The 22,956-nt window shown below is 47.7% G+C and overlaps 2 protein-coding genes across 2 annotated transcripts in view; both read left to right on the top strand.

Moving 5' to 3' along the window:
• Window positions 1-22,956, top strand: part of LOC8024653 — a gene marked incomplete in the record, with an annotated part of 216,512 nt that overhangs the window by 127,168 nt on the left and 66,388 nt on the right. Inside the window, 1 exon segment of the mRNA XM_042286345.1 lies at window positions 345-432.
• On the top strand, window positions 3,143-5,383 carry LOC121833310 (zinc finger BED domain-containing protein 4-like). Its single transcript, XM_042286495.1, has one exon. It carries the CDS (start codon window positions 3,339-3,341, stop codon window positions 5,232-5,234), a length of 1,896 nt encoding a protein of 631 aa, XP_042142429.1. The 5' UTR covers window positions 3,143-3,338; the 3' UTR covers window positions 5,235-5,383.

Raw genomic sequence — 22,956 nt, 5'->3', positions numbered from 1 at the left:
TGTGGCACAAAACAGCTAGAAGGCACCCACTTTAGAACAGACAATAAAGCTCGTTGCTTTCGACGCCTGCGCCGATGAACGAAACACGAGCAGGTTCCGTTCTCGGATTCGCGGCTTACTTTGAAAGCGCACTCTCCGGGTCGAACGGACTGACTCCGCAGTAAAAGTTGCCCTCGGGTTACATCGTCGTCGGGTGGTTGTCGCCCTCTCTGGCAACGCTCGTGTCGTGCCCCCGTCGCCTCGAGGTGAAACGTGCTCGCGTATCGGCTCGCGCTGAGTGGACAACATCGTTCTCGAGTGTTGTGACAGTTTTCTCTCCCTCCCTGTCTCTTTACAGAGAAAAACCGTTAGGAGCAGGGCTGGGCGAGGAACCGATGCCGTGGAAGGAAAAACCTCACTCTTCTGACTACAGCGACACCGGCGTCGGCAAAGGTAGGAACACTCGTTCACCTCTCTTGTTTTCTCTCTCTCTCACTCTCTCTGTAAAGCCGTTATTGTTTCTTTTTTTATATATATTTTGTTGTGGACACAAGACACCAGTTATCGCGAGCGCAGAAAGATCGAACTGTATGCGGACAGCAAGTCGTCTGATTCTTGTGTAAGAGTTGCGGTGACGTCAGAACGACTCCGAGCTCTGATTGGCTGATTGAAAAAAAAAAAAAATGTGTGGGTATACTCAAGGCATCTATAGACGCCTTCAGTCTACCCACTATTTTTTTTTCAATCAACCAATGAGAGTTATAGATGCCTTGAGTCTACCCACTATCTTTTTCAATCAGCCAATAGGAACCCGGTGTCGTTCTGACGTCACTGCAATTCCTGTGCAAGAAGCAGACGACTTGCTTTCCGTATAGCTTCAACACAGTGGTGTTCGCTGTAGACACGATGACAAACTTGTCTGCAAACAAGCGTCAAGCTCGTTCAAACATGTTTGCTTTTTAACATACTTATGTACGCTTCGAACACGTGACAGTGTTTGTACGACCAATGTGACTGCTAGGACCGTCACGCAAGCAACAAACACGCCTCTGTCTGCGGACTGTCTTTTGTATACGTTGTGTTAGCGGTGCGACCGCGGGGGTGCGGAAAGAAAATGTTTGTCTCCTATTTCTTTGTTTAGATACGGTCTACGTTTTGACGGCAGCCCAGAAACTCTAGTCTATTGCTTCTGGGCTGCCAGAAAAAAAAAAAAAAAAAAGAAGTCAAGAAAATTAATTTTAAAACGAACGAACGAATTTCAAGATTGCGCCTGGTGGCGGCCTGTGAAGCTCCGTTTGTATGCCGCCACGTCATCGACCTCTCTCTGAGAAGCAGCGCCAGTTCACGGCAATATGGCTCTCTTGTGGAGGTATACTTTGTCCTGAATGTGACTTTCCGGAGACCGCTAACGAGTCTACTACGTCGTAGGGTGCCTCAATGTCCTTCTGTTTAGGGTGATGCCACCCTTTGTAGTACCACATGCCGACAGCACGCGCTCACGGGAAAAATACAAAGAAATTGACGAAAACAAAATGTCGCCATAGCACAGTCAGCGCCACGAGCGCGTGCAGGGCCACGCTCTTTCACGCGCTTCTCAACAAAAAATAAAAATAAACCTGTGTGACAAAATGGCGAGATGCCACCACCCTAAGCAGAGCGCACATGAAGGCACCCTACTACGTCGTATATGTTAACTTCCACTGTGCTTCAGGAACGTGCACTCCATTCCATCAAGATCGTCGTTCTTTGCAGACATTATAGGGGCTTGATCTGAGGTTGCGAGGACCTCTCCCAGACCAACCCTACCACTCCCCTCTCCGGGGAAGCGCTGTGAACAACGCGCTCAAATATGGCACGCAGTGAATACCTTATGTAAATAGCTCGCAGGTGTCGTCATTGCTGGGTACTGACGGTTCTTCTAAATGCAGGCCGTAGGGCGTACAGTCCCCAAATATTCCCGCTAGGCGAGATTGTCACGCGTTGACGCCACCAAGCGGCAACGCTCGCAGCTACAGTAGCCTTAGCCATGCAGGAGCCATTGACGTCACGAGCGCGATACGCATTGCGCTTCCCGCTGGCCCATTTTAAAGCGGGAGGTAGAGAGCTCACCGGCCACGCCATTTCGTTTCCGTGGCCCTTTAAGGCTTTCTTGTCTAGGTGGTGTTGATGGATGGCTTTCACTGAAGTTACAACAGCGGCCATTGGGAAGGACCTTGCTTTGCTTGCTTACCTTCTGCACCATGAATTTCGCCCCAGCAAATTTTCTATCCTTTTGACAATTAAGTTTGGTTGAGAAGTAGCGCCATTTTATGCGGGATTTTCGCAACTCTGAGTAGGCCCGCGGCCGCAATCATTGGACCCGACATCGAGCTCGAAAGTCCGAGTGCCCTGCCGAACTCTGACGTAGAGCTCGCGACCTGTCGTTCGGTGCTTAGGCCTTCCCAAATGTCACCCATTTTGGCCACCAGCGGCGCTAACTAGCAGCCGACCGAGGCGCCTCCTGTTCACTGCCCCGGTCCCATGGTACATGGCTATGACCTCACGCCCAACGTGTTTTCCACAAGGCCTGGTGTTGATCAAACACAACGCCTGTGGACTAGATTCTTAACCTTATATCCTTCGATCGAGCGCGGGACACAGATTGGCCACGACTGGCCCGTGAGCGTTAAGGCCCGTTCACACTCTTGCAACCGAGTGCGACCGAGAGAGACCAAACCTGTTTTTAAGCCTCTTGCGATCTCTTAGGACCAGCTCCGCTGTAGCGCATCCGGTCCCAAGAAGTCTTTCTCGGTCGTACTCGGTTGCAACAGTGTGAACGCGCCTTTATAGGCCGTGGGTTTAGTTATCAACTTGGCCGCTAGGGGCGCGGTGGTTGGATCTTTACATATTTCTTTTTTTTTCTGACAGGCTGCTTCGATGTGTGTACATTGGTGGTACGCTTTACACGCAGTAAGATAGCTCCGTATTTAAGCAGGATTAAAGCAACCTGTAGTTCCGTGTTTAATTAAACAGGAACTACAATATCGGAACCAAGGGTTTCAGAGATCAGACTGAAAGACTTCGCGACTTCGTTTCTACCAAAAACTAAATTGGGACGTCACTGTAGGGATGGGCGAATATTCGGTTATTCCGAATAGCCCATCGAATTCTGTTCTATTCGGCATTCGCCTCGAATCGAATTGAAGTATTCGACAAAATCGAATTATTCGAAAATATCGAATTATTCGACCTTTCCGAATACTCGGGCTTTGATTTCCGGCCAGGTGGCGCAAGCTTCCGACCATTTCGTGCACCCGAACTCAGTACACACCTGGCGACCGATCGCCAGCGACATCACTTCTGCCAAATCAACGGTCAAAATGGCGTCGATGGCGTGCTCTTCAGAGCGCGACCGGCTTTGTTCAGAGCCCTGCGAACGCGATTCTCAGTCCACCGCCTCGTGCTCGACGTACGCCAACCCGATTTGGAGCTTTTACTCCAAGCTCTCCGAAAAGGGTGCCGCACGCTGCGAAGCCTGTGGATCAATTTTGAAGACTCCCACCGGGACGACCACGACGTTGGTCACTCATCTGAAGAGGCATCCTGGCAAGTACAAAGCCTACCAGGTTCAGCGTCAGCGGAACCAGCGCCTGACCACAAGAAAAGATGAAACGAAACCAAATTCATCTCAGTCATCGGTGGCTACCGTCTTCAAACCAAAGCTACAACCAACGGCGCCGAAGGCAAAGGAAATGACCAAGAAAATCGCCACGTTCATCGCTCGTGCCTTCCAGCCGTACAGCGTGGTTGAAGACGAAAGTTTCATTGACATGATCAGGTATGCGATTCCTGAGTATGTTGTTCCGTCGCGGAAAACGTTTTCAAGAACTGTCATTCCAGACTTGTACGCTGCGAAAAAATCTGAACTGAAAAAGCGTATTCGAGCCATCTTCGAAGGCGCAGTCGAGTGTTACACGTTAACAACTGATGGGTGGACTTCGAGAGCGGGCGACAGTTACGTGTGCGTGACCGTTCACGTACTGGATGAAGACTTCGTGCAGCACGTGTACGCTTTAGCATGCAAGGAAATGCCTGAAGAGCACACCGCAGAGAACGTTTTGCGCTTCCTCCGGACAGTCGTTGAAGAGTGGGATCTTCCTGACAACATCCCTATCTTTGTCGTCATGGACAATGCAAGGAATTTTGTTTCAGCCGTCGCTAGGTCGCCGTGGTTGGGCCTCCAGTGCTTTGCCCACACGCTGCAACTGTGCATTAACGACGCAAAAAAAGAAGTTGCTATCTTCTCTCAGCTTTGTGCAAAAGCAAGATGCATTGTGGGGCACTACAAAAGAAGCGCACGAGCTCGCGGGCGACTCATCGAGATCCAGAAGGACATGCACATGAATGCTCTGGAAGTGGTCCAGGATGTCCCCACTCGTTGGAATAGCGAACATTCAATGATGGAAAGATTGGTGAAACTGCGTGCCCCTATTTCTGCAGAACTTTCAGAGTCGGATTCCGTGGAGAACTTAAGCACAAAAGAATGGAAACTAATGGCTGCTGTAGTAAAAGTATTGCAGCCCCTGCAACAGGCCACGGCAGAGTTGTCGGCTGATAGGTATCCCACACTTTCACAAGTGATTCCATTGCTTCACTGTACACATGTCGTGCTTCAAGAGCACAAAACCGGAGGTGAAGAAGCAGCACCATTTGCTTACAGTCTTGCACGCAGTCTCGCTACAAGGTTTCCTGATCTGAAAATGTCCCCTGTGCCTGCACTTGCAATGCTGATCGACCCACGGTATAAGAACATTTGCTACCTCACAGAGAGTGAAAAGAAATGGGCAAGGGCTTTGCTCACGACAACAGCAGAAGAGCTTGCGCCAGCACAGCAGGAGCATGTTCCAGACTCTCCCAGCAGTGCAGGCCCAAGTCACAGTGCAACCACTTCAAGTACAGTGTGGGCTGTTTTTGCCTCTTTAAGCTCCAGTGCACACCAGGAGACTGCACATCAACCTGCTGCTGGACAAGTGACCGACTACCTAAGTGCCCCTCTGTTACCTCGCTCAGCTAGGCCACTGGAGTGGTGGAAGACTCGTGGTAGTCATTTGTACCCAGGCCTAGTCAAGGTTGCTCAGAAGTACCTGTCCATACCTGCCACGCAAACAAGGAGTGAGAGACTGTTCTCAACAGCAGGCAATGTGGTGAGCAGCAGGCGGGAGCTGCTTCTCACGGAACATGTAGAGCAACTTGTCTTTCTTCATGACAATCTGTAACTGATAAAAAAAAAAAGACTTCCGACACAAGATGTGCCACTTCTAATAAAAAGTTATATCAAAGCTGATGTGCACCAACATTTTTCTAGCGTACGAAAAGGTTTAATGAAGTACTAGAACATGCAAATTTGCAAGTATTGCAGGAACACTTGAAATTAACAATTGCACCCTACCAAAAAATCCGGTATAACTTTGCACTATCCGGATTATGGAACCGGAAGTTTGTTACCGGAAAGCCGAAATCCAGATTGCAGACAAAGGAATAATTTCTGAAAACCTAAATTCCAGATAGAGTCCAGATAGAATCCAGATAGATTTCCGGTTCCATAATCCGGATAGCGAAAAGTTATACCGGATTTTTCGGTAGGGCAGTACTTCTAATACCAAATAAGGGCAAATATAAAACTATAGTTCAAGCCTATCTTGGTATTTGTTGCTTGTATTATTCGAACTATTCGATTCGAAATTATTCGGCCAAAATCAATATTCGCTTCGAATTCGATTCGGACTCAAAATCCACTATTCGCCCATGCCTAGACGTCAGAATTTTACATTCAATACAAAACAGCCCAGTGTAACAAGACGTGCACACTAAAAGGCCTCGTAAACACACTTAGTGTTTTGCCTTCTTCTTATGGAAAAAGCAAAGACCATGACATGCTTCATGCAGTCCCACAAGGCAGTGTCTTAAGTCCGACATTATTTAATGCCGTCATGTCCCAGCTCTCCAAATTGCTGCCATCGTGTCTCAACTTTTCTATATACGCGGATGACATCTTTATTTGGGCTTCGAGCTCTTCTATACAAATACTTCAAGCACAGTTGCAGAACGGCCTAGATATCATTGAAAAGTTTCTAAAAGAACGCGGAATGGATTTATCGGTAGAAAAATCGGTCGTTCTGCCGTTTACGCGGAAACGTATAGAAGAATTTAAACTTGTTTCGCATGGTCGAAACCTTGAAGTGGTTCGTGAACATCGATTTCTAGGAATAACACTTGACCAATCACTCACATGGACGAAACATGTAAATGCGCTAGAGGCAAGAATTAATGGAGTTATTCATGCCCTGCGCTGCATAGCAGGCACGAAGTGGGGAGCTTCAACATCGGCAATGCTCCAATTGCACGGCGCGCTCGTGCGTCAAGCAATCACTTACTCACTTCCAATCCTTCATGGGCTTTCGAAGACTCTGGACAACCGACTACACTACTTGTTGGCACGTAGCCTAAGAGTGTGCTTAGGTGTCCCCCGCGCTACATCCGGCGTCCTTGTCATAGCTGAAGCTAGAGAATTACCTATTTCAGCTCTCCGGAACCAAGAGACATGCAGGCACCTTCTACGTATCACTTCACAGCATCGCCACCACCCACTTGCGAACCTCGTTCAAGAAAGATATGGAGCGCGTTTACATAGGTCCTTAGCACTATGCGAAGCCATATGCCCACCGTTTGAATACTCGAAATATGAAAACAGCTGTGCACCTTGGACCATTACAGTTCCTCACATTCAAACCAACATACCAAACATTGAGAAAAAATCGGCTGTGTCCGGTGTCGTAGCTGCACAACTGACGTTATCCCACCTCTCGTCATTTCGGGATTCTAGCTTGATTTACACAGATGGATCAACCACAGAGACGGGCTCTGCCTCTGGTTTTACGATTCCAGATTTAAATGTAAAAGTGTGCAATCGTCTCTCCCACCAAACCTCCTCCACGTCTTCAGAACTTCATGGCATCTTGTCAGCTCTTTATTTTATGAAAGAAACCTACGAAACAAGAAGATGGGTCATTTGTACAGATTCGAAAGCAGCTCTAGAATCCCTACGAAACGTAAACACACGAAGTATAAATGCAAAGTTGGTTTACAGAATTTTACAGGAAACATCGTTGCTTAAAAGTGACGGACATGACATAAAATTACAGTGGGTGCCCGGACACAGTGGCGTACCTGGCAACGTGGAAGCCGACAGACTCGCCGCCCTGGGACATGACTGCGCAGAAGCCCAACTGATCCCGATATCACGAACTGACCTGAGGTCTCTACTCCGCAAGTCCAGTGAAAACTTATGTAAAGATTCCTGGTTTGATGAGCACTCAAAGAACTCTCTTCTCTTCTCCATTGATCCTCACCTGAATCTTCCAGCAGACACCATTTTACCACGGCATCTGGACACATTGCTTCATAGACTTCGTCTAAATGTTGCCTTCACGAAAAAATTCTTGCACAAAATATCACGAGCGTCATCCCCTGAATGTCCCTGTGGACAAGCAGAAGAAGATGTCGAACATCTGATTATTCATTGTGTCCGATTTTCAAGACAACGCAAGCGACTTGAACAGCGATTACGCTTCATGGACAATCGACCGTTTACTCTCTCGAAAGTGCTTGGACCATGGCCCAGTCCGGCCCTTCAAAGAAAGGCGTTAAATGCTGTGCGCGACTTTATCGTCGAAAGCGACATGACTTGTACGTACTAGCTCGGAACGTTGCCTGGGGTGCGCAACTACGTACCATACGGTGTAGCATCGTTACTTCTGTGCGCGTGAGTGTGGTTTATATGCCCATCCGTATGTGTATATGAGTACACAGCTTTCAGGGTATTTTTAACTTGAACTATACATCCTAAGTGGCTCTCAAGTGTATATATTACCAAGACCAATCAACCGTAGTGGAGTAGCCGGCACTGAATAGACAGTGCCAACATCTCCACAAAACCCTCCATTTAATAAAGAAGAAGAAAGAAGAAGCCTTCTTCTTGTGTTTGTGTTGTTCCGAGTTCTAAGGACTGGTATAACAAGTAGGAGAACATCGTGACGTCAACGAACTTTCATTTGATGAACGAGAGCGTCGAAACATTGTCGCGACAGAACGTCGGCCGAGGTTTGCGATGCAGCGCGCGGAAAGCCCTCGAAGTACCGCACGCTTCGCTCGCTGTGCAGTGCACGCAAGCACTGCAGCTGCAGAGTCAGCTCTTGTTTACTTGGGAGACATTCCTGCATCGTGGGGGACCTGAGTTTTTCCTTCATATATATATATATATATTTTTTTTTTTTTTACAACAGCTGTTGGAGGTGAGAGAGCGGGCAGTGTTTCTTCTAAAGCAACGACACACTACAACCCCTTCCATCTCATTAGTTTTTTTTTTTTTTTTTTCTAGAGTAATAGAACGGAAGGCAGAAGCAATGACTACCTTCGCCTTCACGAAAACGAGAAGAAAATGATAAGGTCGCTGTATTACAAGCGTTACATTCCGTAACAAAACGTTGATTAATATTACTCGTCAACGGTGTGTATTCGATAAGATCACTTCATTTTTCATTTTTCATTTTATTAGCCATTTTTGAAGTGTCGTGGCAGGGACAAAAGGTGCATAATAGCATCTGACGAAGGTTCCCCGCCCCATCCAGGGCGGCACAACAGGTGCAAAACACGCACAATTTAATTAACAACTAATTTGTGCGTTTAACGGGTTATCTAATGTAATTGAACCTATTAAAATATTTCAGTGGTTCCTTTTTACTACTTACCTTAGTCTATGTTCCTGCAGTGCTCTGCAATATTTTGATATTATTCATGAGTGTTCCTTGCACCAGTATTTCTTTCCTCGCATTTCAAAACAGAAAAGACCGAACGGAAGAGAGGGGGGGGGGGGGGGGGGGGGGCGAAAGAGGGGGGGGGGATTTTCTGCAAAAAGTAATAATTTGAAATTAAATTTTGAAGCTTTAGAACAACAGACTCGTTTGTATGTAATTATTTTTAAATTAAGAATGGTCGATCAATTGCAAAAGAAATTGAAACGGCTTCAGATAAGGCACAACAAACCGGCGGTCGCCAACTTCCCAACTAGCTCCAATTCCCGGTATCTCTCTGTTGACCTTTTCTGACTAAGGAAATGTAACTGGGAGGAAAAATAAAAACAGGCTTAAGTAACAGAGCAGCGAAACTTGGGGTCACGCGTGAGGCCAATCATTCTCTTGCCGCGCCTCTCATTATGTTTTTTTTTTTTATTTTGTGTGTGTGTGTCTTGGTTATTTGGAGCGTCTAGTCCTGTCGTCTGTCCCCAGCGATGATCCCCGGTTCCGCGAATTCCCTTCTTTCCCCGAAACATAAAATGGCCCGAGGCCTCCCATCCTGCCGCTCCCGGAAGTCCCAACTTGCTGTTCCGGAAATGACGTCATTTGTGAATGTCATTTCCACCCGCCCTCCGAGTCCTTTCCCTCCACGTTGAGTTGCTCGTGCCAACAATAATTATTACCACTGTTATAAATAAAAGAAAAAAACATTTTTTGAGAAATTGCAATGCGTTGTAGAAGTTAGAGATTAACAGCAGGCCACACTGCGTCTGGTCTGGATAGAATTTGTTTGATCTTATCGTTATCAGATAATAAAAGTGCTGCCCCTGTTATTTGTAAAATTAAAAAATATATATATCTGGCTGCTTGTAACGTTAAGGCTGGTTCTGACATGCGTGTTTTGCTATGAGCGGGCTGCGGCAGGCGTTACGGTTCATAGCGTTCCGCCACGACGCGATCATGGGTTGCCATAGCAACCATTTGTCATGCGCCTTGTAACTAAGGGGGTTATAAGTACTAGGAGGGGGCAGGTTGCAATATTGGTGAAGCCTAATCATAAAAAGTTTAAACGAGATTGTCTCCAACGTGACCGCAGATCTCTCTGGCCAGAGCCGTTTATACTGAGAGAGTTTGGCCGATGGGCGGAGCTTGTTGGCCGCTAGAACCAGCGGATTTCGCGATAACACAATATGGCGTTACTTCTTTGTCTTGTTCATTCCTGTGAAATCGCGTAGAGTTCCTATGAGTCAGATCCACAATATGGCGACGGAAGTAGTCATCCCCCGGTTGTCAGACTACGCTGCTGTGGTTGTCAGACTGCCAAAATCTCCTTAAGAAGGCCAAACTCTCTCAGTATAAACGCTCTGTCTCTGGCGATTGGTGCGCGTGACATGTCACGTGTGAGATGGATGGTTGATTGTAGTAGGATTCCTTGCAGGCTCGCGCGCTCTGTCCGGTAGGTTTTATCAGATTGAAGGCTAGACAAAGGCTAGCTGCGGTCACGTGATGTGGTCACGTTGGCCTGGTAAGTGAGGAGAGCAAGGAGGAAAATGAGACAAGAGGCGAGGCGTCAGGGGAGCGTGGCTTGTGCAGGCTACGCGGCTGACGTCATGCCCTCTCCTACCGTTCCATCCTCCTTGCTTGTAACGCAGTCGGTCAAGCTCAGACGCAAAAGTCTGAATCAGCCTTTAGCTGAAATGTCATTATCTGCCGTGCCTTATGATTCGTGTCGTAAAGGCTTTTAGATTGAACAGAGTGAAAGCGTAAGTGAAGGTAAGTTGAATTGAATCTCAGATCTATATTAAACTAAATCTGAGGAAGTTCCTATGATGAGTTCAAATAGTAGGACTCCGGCGGTAAATATCTCAGAACGAAACTATGAAATAAAAATCTAATTTGAGCTAATCTAATCTAAATGCATAGGCTTTTTTTTTTTTTTTTAATGCGTTTTTGGCAACACATTTACAAGCGAGACTTTCGTTCAGGTTCTTACTTCGAACAAGCCGGCGTGAACTTTTTATCCGAGACAAGCAAGTTGTCAACACTGCTTCAGCGGTTGAAGAACCTCTTGGGCTCCGTATTTCTCAGACCAGTCAGAATCTTGGAAGAGAAGACGCGGTCCCCGTGGCAGTGTGCGTATACTTGTTTCGCCTTGGGACGGTCGATCTCTTTGCTCCCGTGGCGAGCGTTGCTTGTTCCGCTAAGATGGATGACGCTGGTTTCGAGGAGACTTTCGTCTGGCGAGGATGCGAGACCGAGAGCACGTTCTTCGGCCACGCGAGTGTTGTACTTGGTTGTACGCTACTCTGTCTCGCCATATCTCCGATGCTCCTCCATATTCTTCCGGGTCGGTGGAGCTTCTTGGCTGCAGTGACGTCGTTGTCGATGGGGGTACCGCGATTATTCACCGCGTTTTTCCTCGGAGTTACGTTCGCTTCGGAGAATTTTCGTGGTAACTTCGAAATATATATCGCGCGCTTGGTTCTTCTTTTGCTATTAAGCGCGTTTCATGATAGAATAATCGTATTTCTTATTTCTTTTGTGTGTGCATGATTTCGGTGATTGAATGAGTGAAACCTGATGGGCTTGACATCAGTGAAGAGTGAGGGAGAGCATGAGATAGATTGCTCGAAATAAGAAAAAACACCGTGGTTGGGTGGTGTTCGGGCTTCCTCGTTTGTGGTATTCAATGCATGGCCAAAATCTTTGGTCAACTGTGCACAGATTAGGCGGACGAATTGTCGCCTTTGTTTAAAAGAAGGCTTTCATTCAGTCCATTCATTCATTCCTTTACCCTGAAAGGTCTTCCTTGGAGGTCATTATATGTGAGCGTAGCAGTCCTACATACAATGATCACATTAAAAGCACGTGGTAGAAACGAGGCAAGAGAGAAAAATCATCGATACATTAAAGTAATGAACAGGCGCCCGCGCACAATCAATGAAGAAGCCACAAATGTTTTAAAAAAATAATAAGCAAACAGACTTACTCTTTCATGGGTAATGCATTATCAATCTCCCACGGAAGCGAAATTTTGTCAAATCGGCTATCAATAAACGAGTGTTTGCGAACTAATAATCTACAGTTTCACTACGGTGTGTATACAGGAGCAACTTCAGTGTCGCCTCTGTTTTCTACCACGAGCCTCTAAAGTCTCTAACGCAGTATATTTCGTGAACTTTCACGAGTATTTTGAACACGGAAATGTTTTTACATGTTAATACTGTAGAGTGGGCCAGTTGGTAAGGCACGATCCACGTGAAGGATGTTTTCACAGTTCAGCAGACCATGTCCCGAATCTGCACGGACACCCGCGAAGTTCGAGCACGACAAAGAAAAGTTGTTCAGCCCGAAGCCGTCCCCAGCCCACACGCTACCCGCGTCTCTGGTTCGCAGAAACGTGCCCCGGGTTTCAGCAACAACAGCAGCAGCAGCAAGCGTAACCGCGGAGGGCTCATCAGCCGCACACACGGACGAAACAATCGATCCGGAGGAGGAGGTCCCCGCGCTCGCAGCACCAACGAACGCACTATTCACCGAGCGTACACGCACACACACGCACACACACGCACGCACACGAAGGCGCAGATAGCAATCAAGGCCCACCGGACGGAAGCAAGAAAGCAACGCGTGCGCGCACGACGCCAGCAGCATCCACGGGCTGCCCAACCGAGTCGCGCACACAGACACAAACACGGCGGGGACCATTAATACCGGAGAACTCCTACGTAACATGCTTTGTCTTATGATGGACCTGAACGGACGCTACGAGCCATATCCCAGCCAATCCAGCGGTGCGAATGCATCACCTGACTACACGTCCCCCGCACGCCGCTACGCATCCCTTTCAAAGGGACACGTGGTACCCACGTTGGATTGGATTGGACGACTCGTAGCGACCTCTGCGGTCCATCGTGAAGTAGCCGCCGCCCCTGGCAGAACCAAACCCGCTGCGTGGAGTGTGTGGGGCAACGCACATACGGTTGGTCGTCGTGTTGTACGGTCACGGGTCCCTGGTATATACGACGCCCGATGAGCGTCCAATTACGCCGCCCTGCCGCGACCGTCCGACTCGGACGAGGAAATGACGCTTCGGGGTGGGGGAGATATGGGGACCGGGAATCTTGGCTTTTCATATCTGTTCTTCTCCGGTTGCGAGCGTCAGGCTTGATAGTCTGGGCTGGGGAGGGATCTGCTGCTGCTGCTGCTGCTGGCGAGTATACGTATGTACGTGTACGCCCCGACGACCCAACGTCCGTTCCGAAAATGGCTTGTAGAGATTGGCGGCGCTGGGAGGGGTTTCGGCCAGCGTCCATGCAGCGCGGTCCGAGAGTTCATGCTTTTAAGGGTCCTGAAAGTTTGGGCCGTAGCTTTCTGATAAGTTTTTACTAGGAGTCGCAATATTGCGGCGGTATGAACTTTTTACGATATATATGTTCGGGTGGCTGTGTGTGCAGTATACAAGCTTCAAACTGGGAGTGTGTTGGAAACGGTTCGGTTTGATCGTGGAGATGCGGGTAGGAAAAGGACCAGCACAGCTTAATTGAACTCCCGTTGAGTCCCTTACCGCGGTTGCAAGCTTAGCACACGAGTCTCGGGGACCTGCCTCTACCTGCTTCATAGTCCAAGGTGGGCCACAACCCCAATTAGAAGAATTCATTCCCGCTGCTCACGTTCTACTTCGTACGTGACTCAACTTGTTATAAACCGTTCCGGGAAGGTATAATCTTCACCAGTGCTACTTCGACGGTCGTTCATTCGGCGCGTTCATTTGCTCGCCCGTGAAATCGGCGGGCACTCCTGTCGAACTCCCGTCGGCTCCAACAAAACCGGATTTTACCCCGTTTTGTCGGAGCCGACGTACCTGTTGCCATGGCAACCCGTAAGAGGATTAACGTCGCGAGCCGATGCAGTCGCACTCGAGATCGAACTCACCCAAGTGTGTGAACCAACCTTTACAAACCAGCCAGAGGAATTCTCAAACGCCATGCGGAAGACCGGCTCACTTCAGCGTACAGAACGCAAGACCCTTCTCCATTGATTTCGGCGCCGCCGACCCCCCCCCCCCCCCCCCCCCCCCCACACACACACACACAAAGAAGAAAAAAATGAGGTGTAGGCGCCAACGTTTCCGCCAACCTATCCACATCCTTTGTGTGCCATATCGCCTACGCGCGCGCGCATGGGGTGGTCATGATGTAACGGAGCGCGTGAACGCGCTCGAGCCAAGCAATCCGCAGAATTCGTCCTCGGAGCGCCATAATTACTGCACGACTCGCTTCCCACATTAGACGCACTCTCTCTTCCCCCATGGATGTCTCCCTCGCGTGTATATATGTGTGTTTTATTTTATTAATTGTATTATTCTCTCCCTCCGACAGAATTCCGCGTAACGAACCGAGGATGTCTAATTCGGAGAGTTTTCCCGCTCATTTCGTTCGGGTTCCCCTTTCAACCACACGCCACATCTCCCCTTCCCCCTTCGCGCCAATTCAACTCTCCTGGAAGAGAAAGGCGATTCCCGGCTCAAATCCCTCCCCGTACCACGACGACAAATTCGAATTGCAATCTTACGCTTAACTTAAAAAAAAAAAAAAAAAAAAAAAAAAAAAAATTCTAGACGGATAAAGGGCCTATCCAGCAAACGATGGACCAGACGCCGCGAAACATCAGAGCCAACGGAATGCTGCTTGAGTGTCACGTGTTCATCGGAAGGTGGCTCAATGACGCCCGTAGCGCAATCACGTGATACTTTCGCAGGGTTTGGATTGGCTGCGATGACTCTCATAGCGTCCGCCGCAGTTCCTCCTAAGGCGACACGGAGTGTAGAGTTACGCGCTCGCACGAGATTTGCTGGGCATACCGAGATACCAGGACTAAGGGTTTGGGGAAAGGCTGGGGAGAGAAGAGACGGTGGTTGTATGATGACTCTGGGGGAAGAAGCGAGACTGGATGAAGGAGATACTGCTCCCGCGCGTGGCTGACTTCCGACACCGTACCCCAACGTTGCTAAGGGTACGCGTCATTAAATCGGATAACGCGGCGGGGGTTTCGGGGACGAACAGGGAGTGTCTTCCCGTCCCCAAAAGGGTTTAGGGAAGCCCGCGCGTTCCGCGCGGGGGAAAGCACACCGATTCATCGTGCGCGACGGCAAAACGCTACCAGGTTTTTCGGGCGTTCGCGTTTTTGTCCCGCACATAGGGGAATGGTAAGGATATGCGACTTCTAGCTCACGGGTCTGTATTCCCCCCTTTAAAAATGCTCTCGCGATCGCCGAATTCGCGTTACGGGATATCTCTGTGGTGACTTTCTGTGTTGTACTTCTAATTAGTTTCTGAGCAATGTGAGCAAACCGTGCGTTTGATGAATAATTTGCTGTCTCTCCTAATCAATTTGGTCGGGATGCGAATTCTGTAGCGTTCCCAAAATTAAAAAAAAAAAAAAAAAAAAAAAAACGTTTTGGGAGCTTATTTTGACGCCCCTCTGATGTCCTCGTGAGCTGCCATTTCCCCCTGTTTGCTTTGATAGCGAAGAAAACCCATTCGACATCTAAACGGTGGCAAATTATAAGCACTAAAAGCATTAAAAAAAAAATACAGTCGAGACAGCGATGCGGGATCATTTTTAAAGCTTGATGCGAGCGTGATAGTCTACGTTTAGGAGTCATTCCATCGCACACGGGTCAGCATCATTCTCGACGCTCCGGCATGTGCACGAATTCGAATGTCTTATTAAAGAGCCTTTTTTGTTTTTTTGTTTTTTCACGATGTGTCATTTTCCATTCTAATAATATGTGCACAAGTCGAAGCGGCGCTATTCATAAAGCGTGGCTCGCAGGTAGGTCATCATCGAGCTGGCTGAATAGCAGGGGACGGCAGGTCGGAATTGACAACCTTTGCTGCCACAGGCCTGTTATCAGACCGAGAGACGCGTTGACGATAGGGTTAAATCGCGAACCCTTCGTCGAATCTCAGGGTCGACGCCGCACCTCAAAATCGATTCCGAGATTCGACTAGGTTCGGCGAGTTTCGAACTTCTAGCGAAGTTTGACGAAGTTTGAAATACATGAGCAGTGTTGTGGGACTCGTACTAAACAATTCCGAATTTTGGGTAGAATATAGTTGCTAAAGTAGTTTATTTCATAGTTTATAAAAGTATTACCCATGTCTACGCGATATGAAAGCGAAGCATATGTACTTTTTAATGGCTTAGTTAGTTTACTAATGTGCAGTGATGAAACATTAACGCACCCAACAAATATTGCGCGCCTTTTTCGCCGGTTAAGGTCGGATATCTTTCTCGATTTCCGTGCAAGCGCGTAGCAGACGAACTTCAGTCTAAACTTTGCGTTACAAGTTCGAACAAAAGTCGGACCTGGTCGAAGTTTGGCGGGTTCGCGACATCCCTATACACCGTTCACCCTAAGCTGACAGTGTGGTGCGAGCCACGTGCTTGCCGGATGAATGAACCGCCTTCATTTGATCACCTGACCCTGCCCTAAGCGGCCTGGCCCGATGACCGAGAGCGTGATCAGCTAGCGAAAGGCAGACGTACGATTGGTCCCACGAGCACATGATTTCCGCCGCCCAGTCAGCTTATAAGGGTGAACGTATACCAGCGCTGTCTCCTCGCTGTCAACCTGACATTAGAAAGACGACGGTACGCGGAGAAACGCCATCGCTGTGTGCTTACGGCGGGGCCACGTCAACGAATATCGTTCGATTCGTCCGTTTCTTCGGCCGCCCGTCATTATGACGAGCGCAGGAAAATTGCGGAGCCACGGCGCGCGTCCGTGAAAATGTCCGCCCTGCCGCCGATCCGATCCTCGCTTCACGGTCGCGCGCGCACCGAAACAACCGTCGTTACGCGAAACCCTAAAAGAAAAGAAGCCAACGACGACGACGAAGGGCGGTGAACTTTGGGGCGTTCTAGAGACCTGCTCTCTTTGCGTCGTCGGTGTCCAGCCGATGCCGATGGCGCTGTCGACGATGCTCGCCTACGGTAGGCGGCGCTGCAAGGATCATCTATAGCGATGACGTTTGTTGGGGAAGGGTGCGGGCCTTGCCTTGTAGGGGGTATTGGTCGAATGCTAACATGTTCGACTCGTGTTCGTTATAAGTGGCATGTTCGTTATAAGGGACTCATGTTTGTTATAGATAAAAATAAAATGTTTTAGTTTCTGTAATATGTATTCCATACGATAATGCTACTGTGGTGATGTAGGTACTGTGTAAATAAATAAACAAAATAAATGAATCTTTCCCCGATCGGGACTATGATTTTCGGGGAGCTCTGTGAAACTTACACGCCAAAGCATCACCCCTTTCATCTTTGTTTCGCTAACGTTTCATGTTCGTTTTTTTTTTTCTTTCTTTTTTTTTTTTTTTTTGTGTGACAAATGCGTTGAAGCGTGCTCGAGGTCGTTTGCGTTTCGGCCTCCCCCGCCGCTGTTTGGTAGCTCCGTTTCGAACCATACGTAGCGAACCCCCGGCTTTGGGACGCGGCCAACCGGTGAGCTTTGTTGTTGTTGTATAGAGGTTCTTTCGTTTATTATTTATTTATTTTTTGTCTGGGAGCCTCGACCTCAGCGTCTAGTTCTGGTGGCTTCTTTGCTTGTTTATTTTTTCAGAGTGCGTATTGTACGAGTCTCCTAGGTTCTGTTTGTATAAAGAAAGCAAGTTGCCTTGCGGTCTCTCCGACCCCCATGCGGTTCGCTGTTCTCTGGAAGCTGAGAAAGGTATCGAGGAACCGCTTGTTTTTGCCGTTATATTGTTTCGACGAAAGTAAGTTCCTTTCTTTTAGTATATATATATATATATATATATATATATATATATATATATATATATATATATATATATATATATATATATATATATATATATATAAAGTCGGCCGTCGGCACCACCAGCGCTTTGCGAACGGCGGTTTGTTTCTTGCGGGTGTTCAAAACTTGCAGCCCAAAAAGAAGATTCTGAATTTTAAAACCGCCGTTTTTCATTCCTTTCTTTTTTTTTTCTTGGCTGGTGTATTTGTGATGTAAATGACGACGGCTAGGACCGCTGGCCGGCCGTTCGTCGACCCACGGTGCGTGAGCACGCCCGCGAGGTCGCCTTGGAGTTTGATCATCCGCGCTGAAAACTCTGGTCAGCGGGAAAGGATCGCGTAGCAAATATAGCACGCGTGTCAAAAAAAGGCGGTCCCCGCATACATCGTTAAAAAAAGAAAGTTGTATTTGAACGTAAAAACAAACACCAAAAAGTGAACAAAACAAAGATAACCCGCGGCCGTACTGAATTTCGAACCTATAAATTTCAACCCCCCCCCCCCCTCTTTCCATGCCGTCTATAGCCCCGGGCTGTGATGTTTGGAGACGTGTGTGTATGTGTGTGTGTGCGCGTTAAGTTTCCGAGTTTGAGCTCCGTGTAAAGTTTGTTAGTGCTTTCGAATGTTTGTTGACGTTGACTCTCCGCCCACGACGTTGGCTGCGACACGTCGATGGACGAAATTAAAACACCGTTCCTCGCTTGTTTTTTTTGTTTTGTTTTGTTTTTTTGTTTAGGTTTTGAAATTTTTAGCCGATTTCTTGCTTTCTTTTTGGGTATATTTTTGTACGGTATTTGGGAATCGGGAATTTAAGTCGACCGACTTCACTTAGCACTACGCCGGTTTTTATCCTCTGACCTTTTCGTTTTAAGGTATGTATTTTTTGTGTGGTTGTAGGTTCAGTAACAAGGCTTGTAGGAGAAATTGGTTGACCCTCCTTGAAACTGGGGTCACACTGTTCATACACCATACAAAAAAAAAAAAAAAAAAAAAACTGCCTGCAAACTCGAGTTATCGCAATGTCCGCGGTTCGAATGCCGCGTGCCCAAGTTTTCCCCTTGAACTCAATATCAGGCGGCATTCGATGCGCAGATCTCACGGTGACTTGCGTTCAAATCTGTAATCTGCCGTTTTCTCACCTAACACTTAACTGAAGAACACTGAGCTGTGGTACGGTCGACACGTGCTGCGTGTGTTTTTGGACGGCATCAAGAAACGGTAGGCACAGCATACGTGCGTCTACACTTCTGTTTTCATCGACATCGTATGTTTGTTTTCTGAGGCATCTCCTGGAGTTTTTGCTGGTTATATGGCCGCGCTCGCAGCTGTCCCAGAGCCGTGTATTGGGAGAGTTTGGCCAATAGGCGGAGCAAAGGCTGCCGCCAGCGCCGAATATTCCCCCCACGCCTAGAGCGTAAACTAAATTTGTGACACAGCGTCGACCAATCAGGAAACCGCGACGTCAGAATATTGCAAACGACATTTAAAGCGTGAAATAGAAGCGTTCAATCTCGGCCTCTCTACTCCATCTCACAAATGTCGGCAGTGAAGACAAAGGTACAGGCGCGTGAGCCTAGCTCAGCAAAACGCTTTTGTTTGTATGAGAAACCGTGCATAGGAGGCACTTTCCAAAGCCACGCGCTCGTGCCCATGCCTTCGTCTGCACTGCTGATGTTTGTTCGCTCTGAGCCGGCTTGCTAGAACAGCGTCCCGAGACTGGCTGAAAGAAGACAGGGCAAAGGGTGGGGCGCGCGAGCGTCTTGAGACGCGGAGTCCCGCTCGGCTCGTTCGCTGGCTTTGGCAGTGCTTTCTTTCCCCGTCTCAGCTGAGACGCTGTTTCTAGCACTGATCAGTGGTTTCTAGCAAGCCGGCCCTGGTTTGGAGCGCGCGTTCATTTATTCTACACTTGAATATTGGCGTGACTAAAACATCACATGCACAAAGTTTTCAGTCACCGAGAGTTAAACCGTATCACTCTAGCGACGCTAAAACGGCTTAAAGTAGTCGTGTCACAAATCTAGAGCTCACGACCACCGCTAGGGGCTGTTTCGAGGCCTGTGGTTGGTCCCGAGACGCTCGCCTATTCAAACCAATGTATGGCCAAACTCTCTCAATAAACGGCTCTGAGCTGTCCAAGTAGGCAGCGCGCCCGTGGCCGAACGGTTATTTTGCTTGGCTCCTACTCAAAGAGCCCAGGTTCGATGCCTAGTAGCGGAGGCACTCTTTTTGCTATTTTTCTAATTGTCGCGTACTGGGAAATTTGACCACTTTGCTGCTTGTTCGAGGTCAGAATGTTCTACGAGCCGAATCTTCTACGCTGATTGTTCCAGAAGCCCACGCGTGTACAAAAGGGGCTCCGCGTGTCGAGCAGCAGTCAGTCTCGCCCCAGCGCTCCATCTTGCTGTTTCGCCGCCATCGACGCCCGCGACGCTAACCTTCTTTTATTTTGTTTTGGGGACAAGCTCGCCCCATGAAACGGTTAGTTTCCCCAATTAATTCGCCGCCTCATCACTCGTAATTCGTGACAATATATCCAAAAAGCTCCATCATCTAAGTCGCCGTCGTCTCAACCAAGGCACGGCATCTGTTCAGAGCTGATGGAAGAGTGATGTAATAACATAATCTATAATTTAATTGTTTCGTAATTACCGTGTCTCGCTACTTTCCTGTACCACCGTTTTGCGCTATTTGTCGTTCTAAAAATATGTCTATATAATGTATTCATATACATTGATTTTATTGAAGATTTAATTATAGTTATTACAGTTTTTATAGCTTTGCGACTCTAACAGCGTCAAACTCGGGCTGTAACGACGAAGCTTAGCACTGTCACCAGGGCAGAGAGTTGTTCCGTTTTTCAAGAGACACGCAATGCAGCGGGTCAGGCATTCGTGAGTGCCTTGGTTGAAAGGGTGTTCGGCGTGGAGGACGACATCTTCACTTAGAGACGAGGCAAGACGTCCGCCGTGACTTTCGAGAGTCGTGTTGCTTAAGGTCACGCAGGTGTGACTGGTGGAAACAACAAACGCTTCCATAACAGTCATACCCTAGAACAGTTGAGGCCGGCTCACCAATTTGCGTTGACCGCGTTACTCTGCGTTGCGTCCTGCAAACGAGACGCAAAAGGTTGGAGTCGCACTCAAACGCAGCTGTGTGAACGAGCCTTAAAAAGGAACGCCGCGAAAGTAACGGATTACTTCTTGTGCTACCGGTCGCTTACTTTTATGTAAGTGTAATTGCAACTGTAGAATTAGTTACAATTTAGCCTCGTGTAATTATAAATGTAATTCCCTACTTCTTTTTTTCTTTTTTTTTTTCGTAACGTACGACCTAGCTTGGAATCTTCGTTTTTATCCCGGTATATTTCTCTCTCTTCTAGCCCTAAATTCTTAGTATTTCCTTTCACTCTGGGAACGCGATCTGCTTCAACACCTGTATATACCTATACGTGCGCACAAAATTTCGAAAATTACCAGAACGGAAATTAAATTTCTCTCCATCACCTCCACGAAGCGAAACCCGACGCTTCTTGAGAAAAAAATGGAGCGAAGCTTTACTTAACAAAATCTTTCTATTTTGTTTTCTTTCTGAAAAATTTGCGCGTATTTCCAAAGAAAACAGGGCGCGCTGACGGGAAGACAGGAAACTGAAAGGAGAATGCGCAGTTACATTTTTATACGCCTTTTTCTCGCGCAGACTTTACTGTCAATATTATTCTTTGACGATTTTATTCTCGGACCCCGAACGATGTGGGTCAGAGATACGAGAGAAGATGGAATGAATATGAGATAGGAGAATACTTATATTCATTTTTTTTTCTTTCGAAAGTCACCCTCGAAATGATAGGAACGGAATTTTGGTCCTATTGTATTTTACTCAGTTTCTCGCCGTTTCTTGTGTGCTTGGCTGTCGGCGATATCACCGACTTTGCCTAATGCCTCAAGAAAAAAAAAAAAAAATTACTTCTACGTTTGTTTTGCTTTGAAGTTCTGCATAAGCCGCGTTCGAAAATGCGGCAATGAGCCGCGAAGATAACTGCCCGAACGAATCTGCATGAGCGCGCACGTTAATGTCATACACATCAGGTTGTTTTTATATTTATTCGATGACGTTGGCCACTCGGTGTTCCGCCGTCCTCCGAAAAAACTTACGAGAGATTTTCCATCGAACGCGGACGGGACTTTGCCGCCGCGCTCGGAAATGTATGCAGATCTTTCCGTCGGCTGAAAATGGCGTCAACGCCGCTTTGAATTTTCACCTTGAGAATTCCGAATGTGGCAGGGTTGAGCCTTTGTTCGCGCCGGGGTGATTCATGATTACGATCTGGGATTTGGTCCCGGAGCTTTATCACGTGCTTTTTGTCTCTTTCACCCCGTCCTTCACTATTTCACTCTCTCTCTCTCCTTCTCTTTCTCTCGGATGATTGAGTTGATGAGCTGTGACTGGATTGAAGCGAATAAGGCGGATTCCGCGGAAAACACCATCATTTGATCCCGGAGATAAGTTCAAGTATAAGTAAAAAAATTAATCTAAGAGCGAAGTTAAAACGGAACAAAACAAAGAGAAAAAAAACACATTTCGATTTTAAATTTTTTTTTTTTAGTTTTATTGCTTTGTTCATTTGAAACAAAATTACGCGTTTTACCGAGTTCCTTTATTTATTTTTTTTCGTCGTTTCTTTTGGTCCGTAAAGAATGAACACCCTTTTTAACTCTACAGTTGAAGTTCTAAACCTCCTCAAGCGCGATGAACCAAAAAGAAACAAAAACAAGAAGATAAAAGTAGTTACGTCGCAAACAAAAGAGAGAGAAGCATTGATAGGTTAGAGCGTATGGCCTCTCCGTTTTGTCTGGAAGCGTAAACCTCTTGCAGTCTCCAGTGAATCGCCGAGCGGCCCCTTCTCTCGAGAAAACGCAGAGGAGAGTTGCGTCGAGAAACGATCTCGCTTACACGGAACTTCGATTTCCCGGGGTTCGTGTTCGCCTTCCCGAGTTTCGAAAACCCGCGTAACCCGATCGCTCTTTCTTACACTCGAAACCGCTTGGGGCCAGCACCGTACTCCGTATACTCTTTATTGTTCGCGTGGGTGTCTCTTTCTCTCTACACTCCGAATACAAAGCTGAAACCCCCCTCACTCGAGCCCACAAACAAGCGTCCCCAAGAGGTAGACACACACACACACGCGCGAACAAAAAGCCACACACATACGCATGCTCGAAGTGCGGCTGTCTATTGTCCCACGGAGCTACCGTGTCTCGTTTGCAATCTTAGGTCTCTCTCCGAGAATGTTCTTCACTCAAGTGCCCCTTCTCCGTGAAGC

This window comes from Ixodes scapularis, unplaced genomic scaffold (genome assembly GCF_016920785.2).
Source record: "Ixodes scapularis isolate PalLabHiFi unplaced genomic scaffold, ASM1692078v2 PGA_scaffold7__128_contigs__length_106722199, whole genome shotgun sequence".
NCBI classification, from domain to species: domain Eukaryota; kingdom Metazoa; phylum Arthropoda; class Arachnida; order Ixodida; family Ixodidae; genus Ixodes; species Ixodes scapularis.
Note: the sequence above shows the minus strand (reverse complement) of the source record. Positions and strands in the feature narration are given on the sequence as shown.

Bases quoted from the DNA above. Each gene is read 5' to 3' on its own strand.
- LOC121833310 (XM_042286495.1), top strand. From the start codon at position 3,339: ATGGCGTCGATGGCGTGCTCTTCAGAGCGCGACCGGCTTTGTTCAGAG.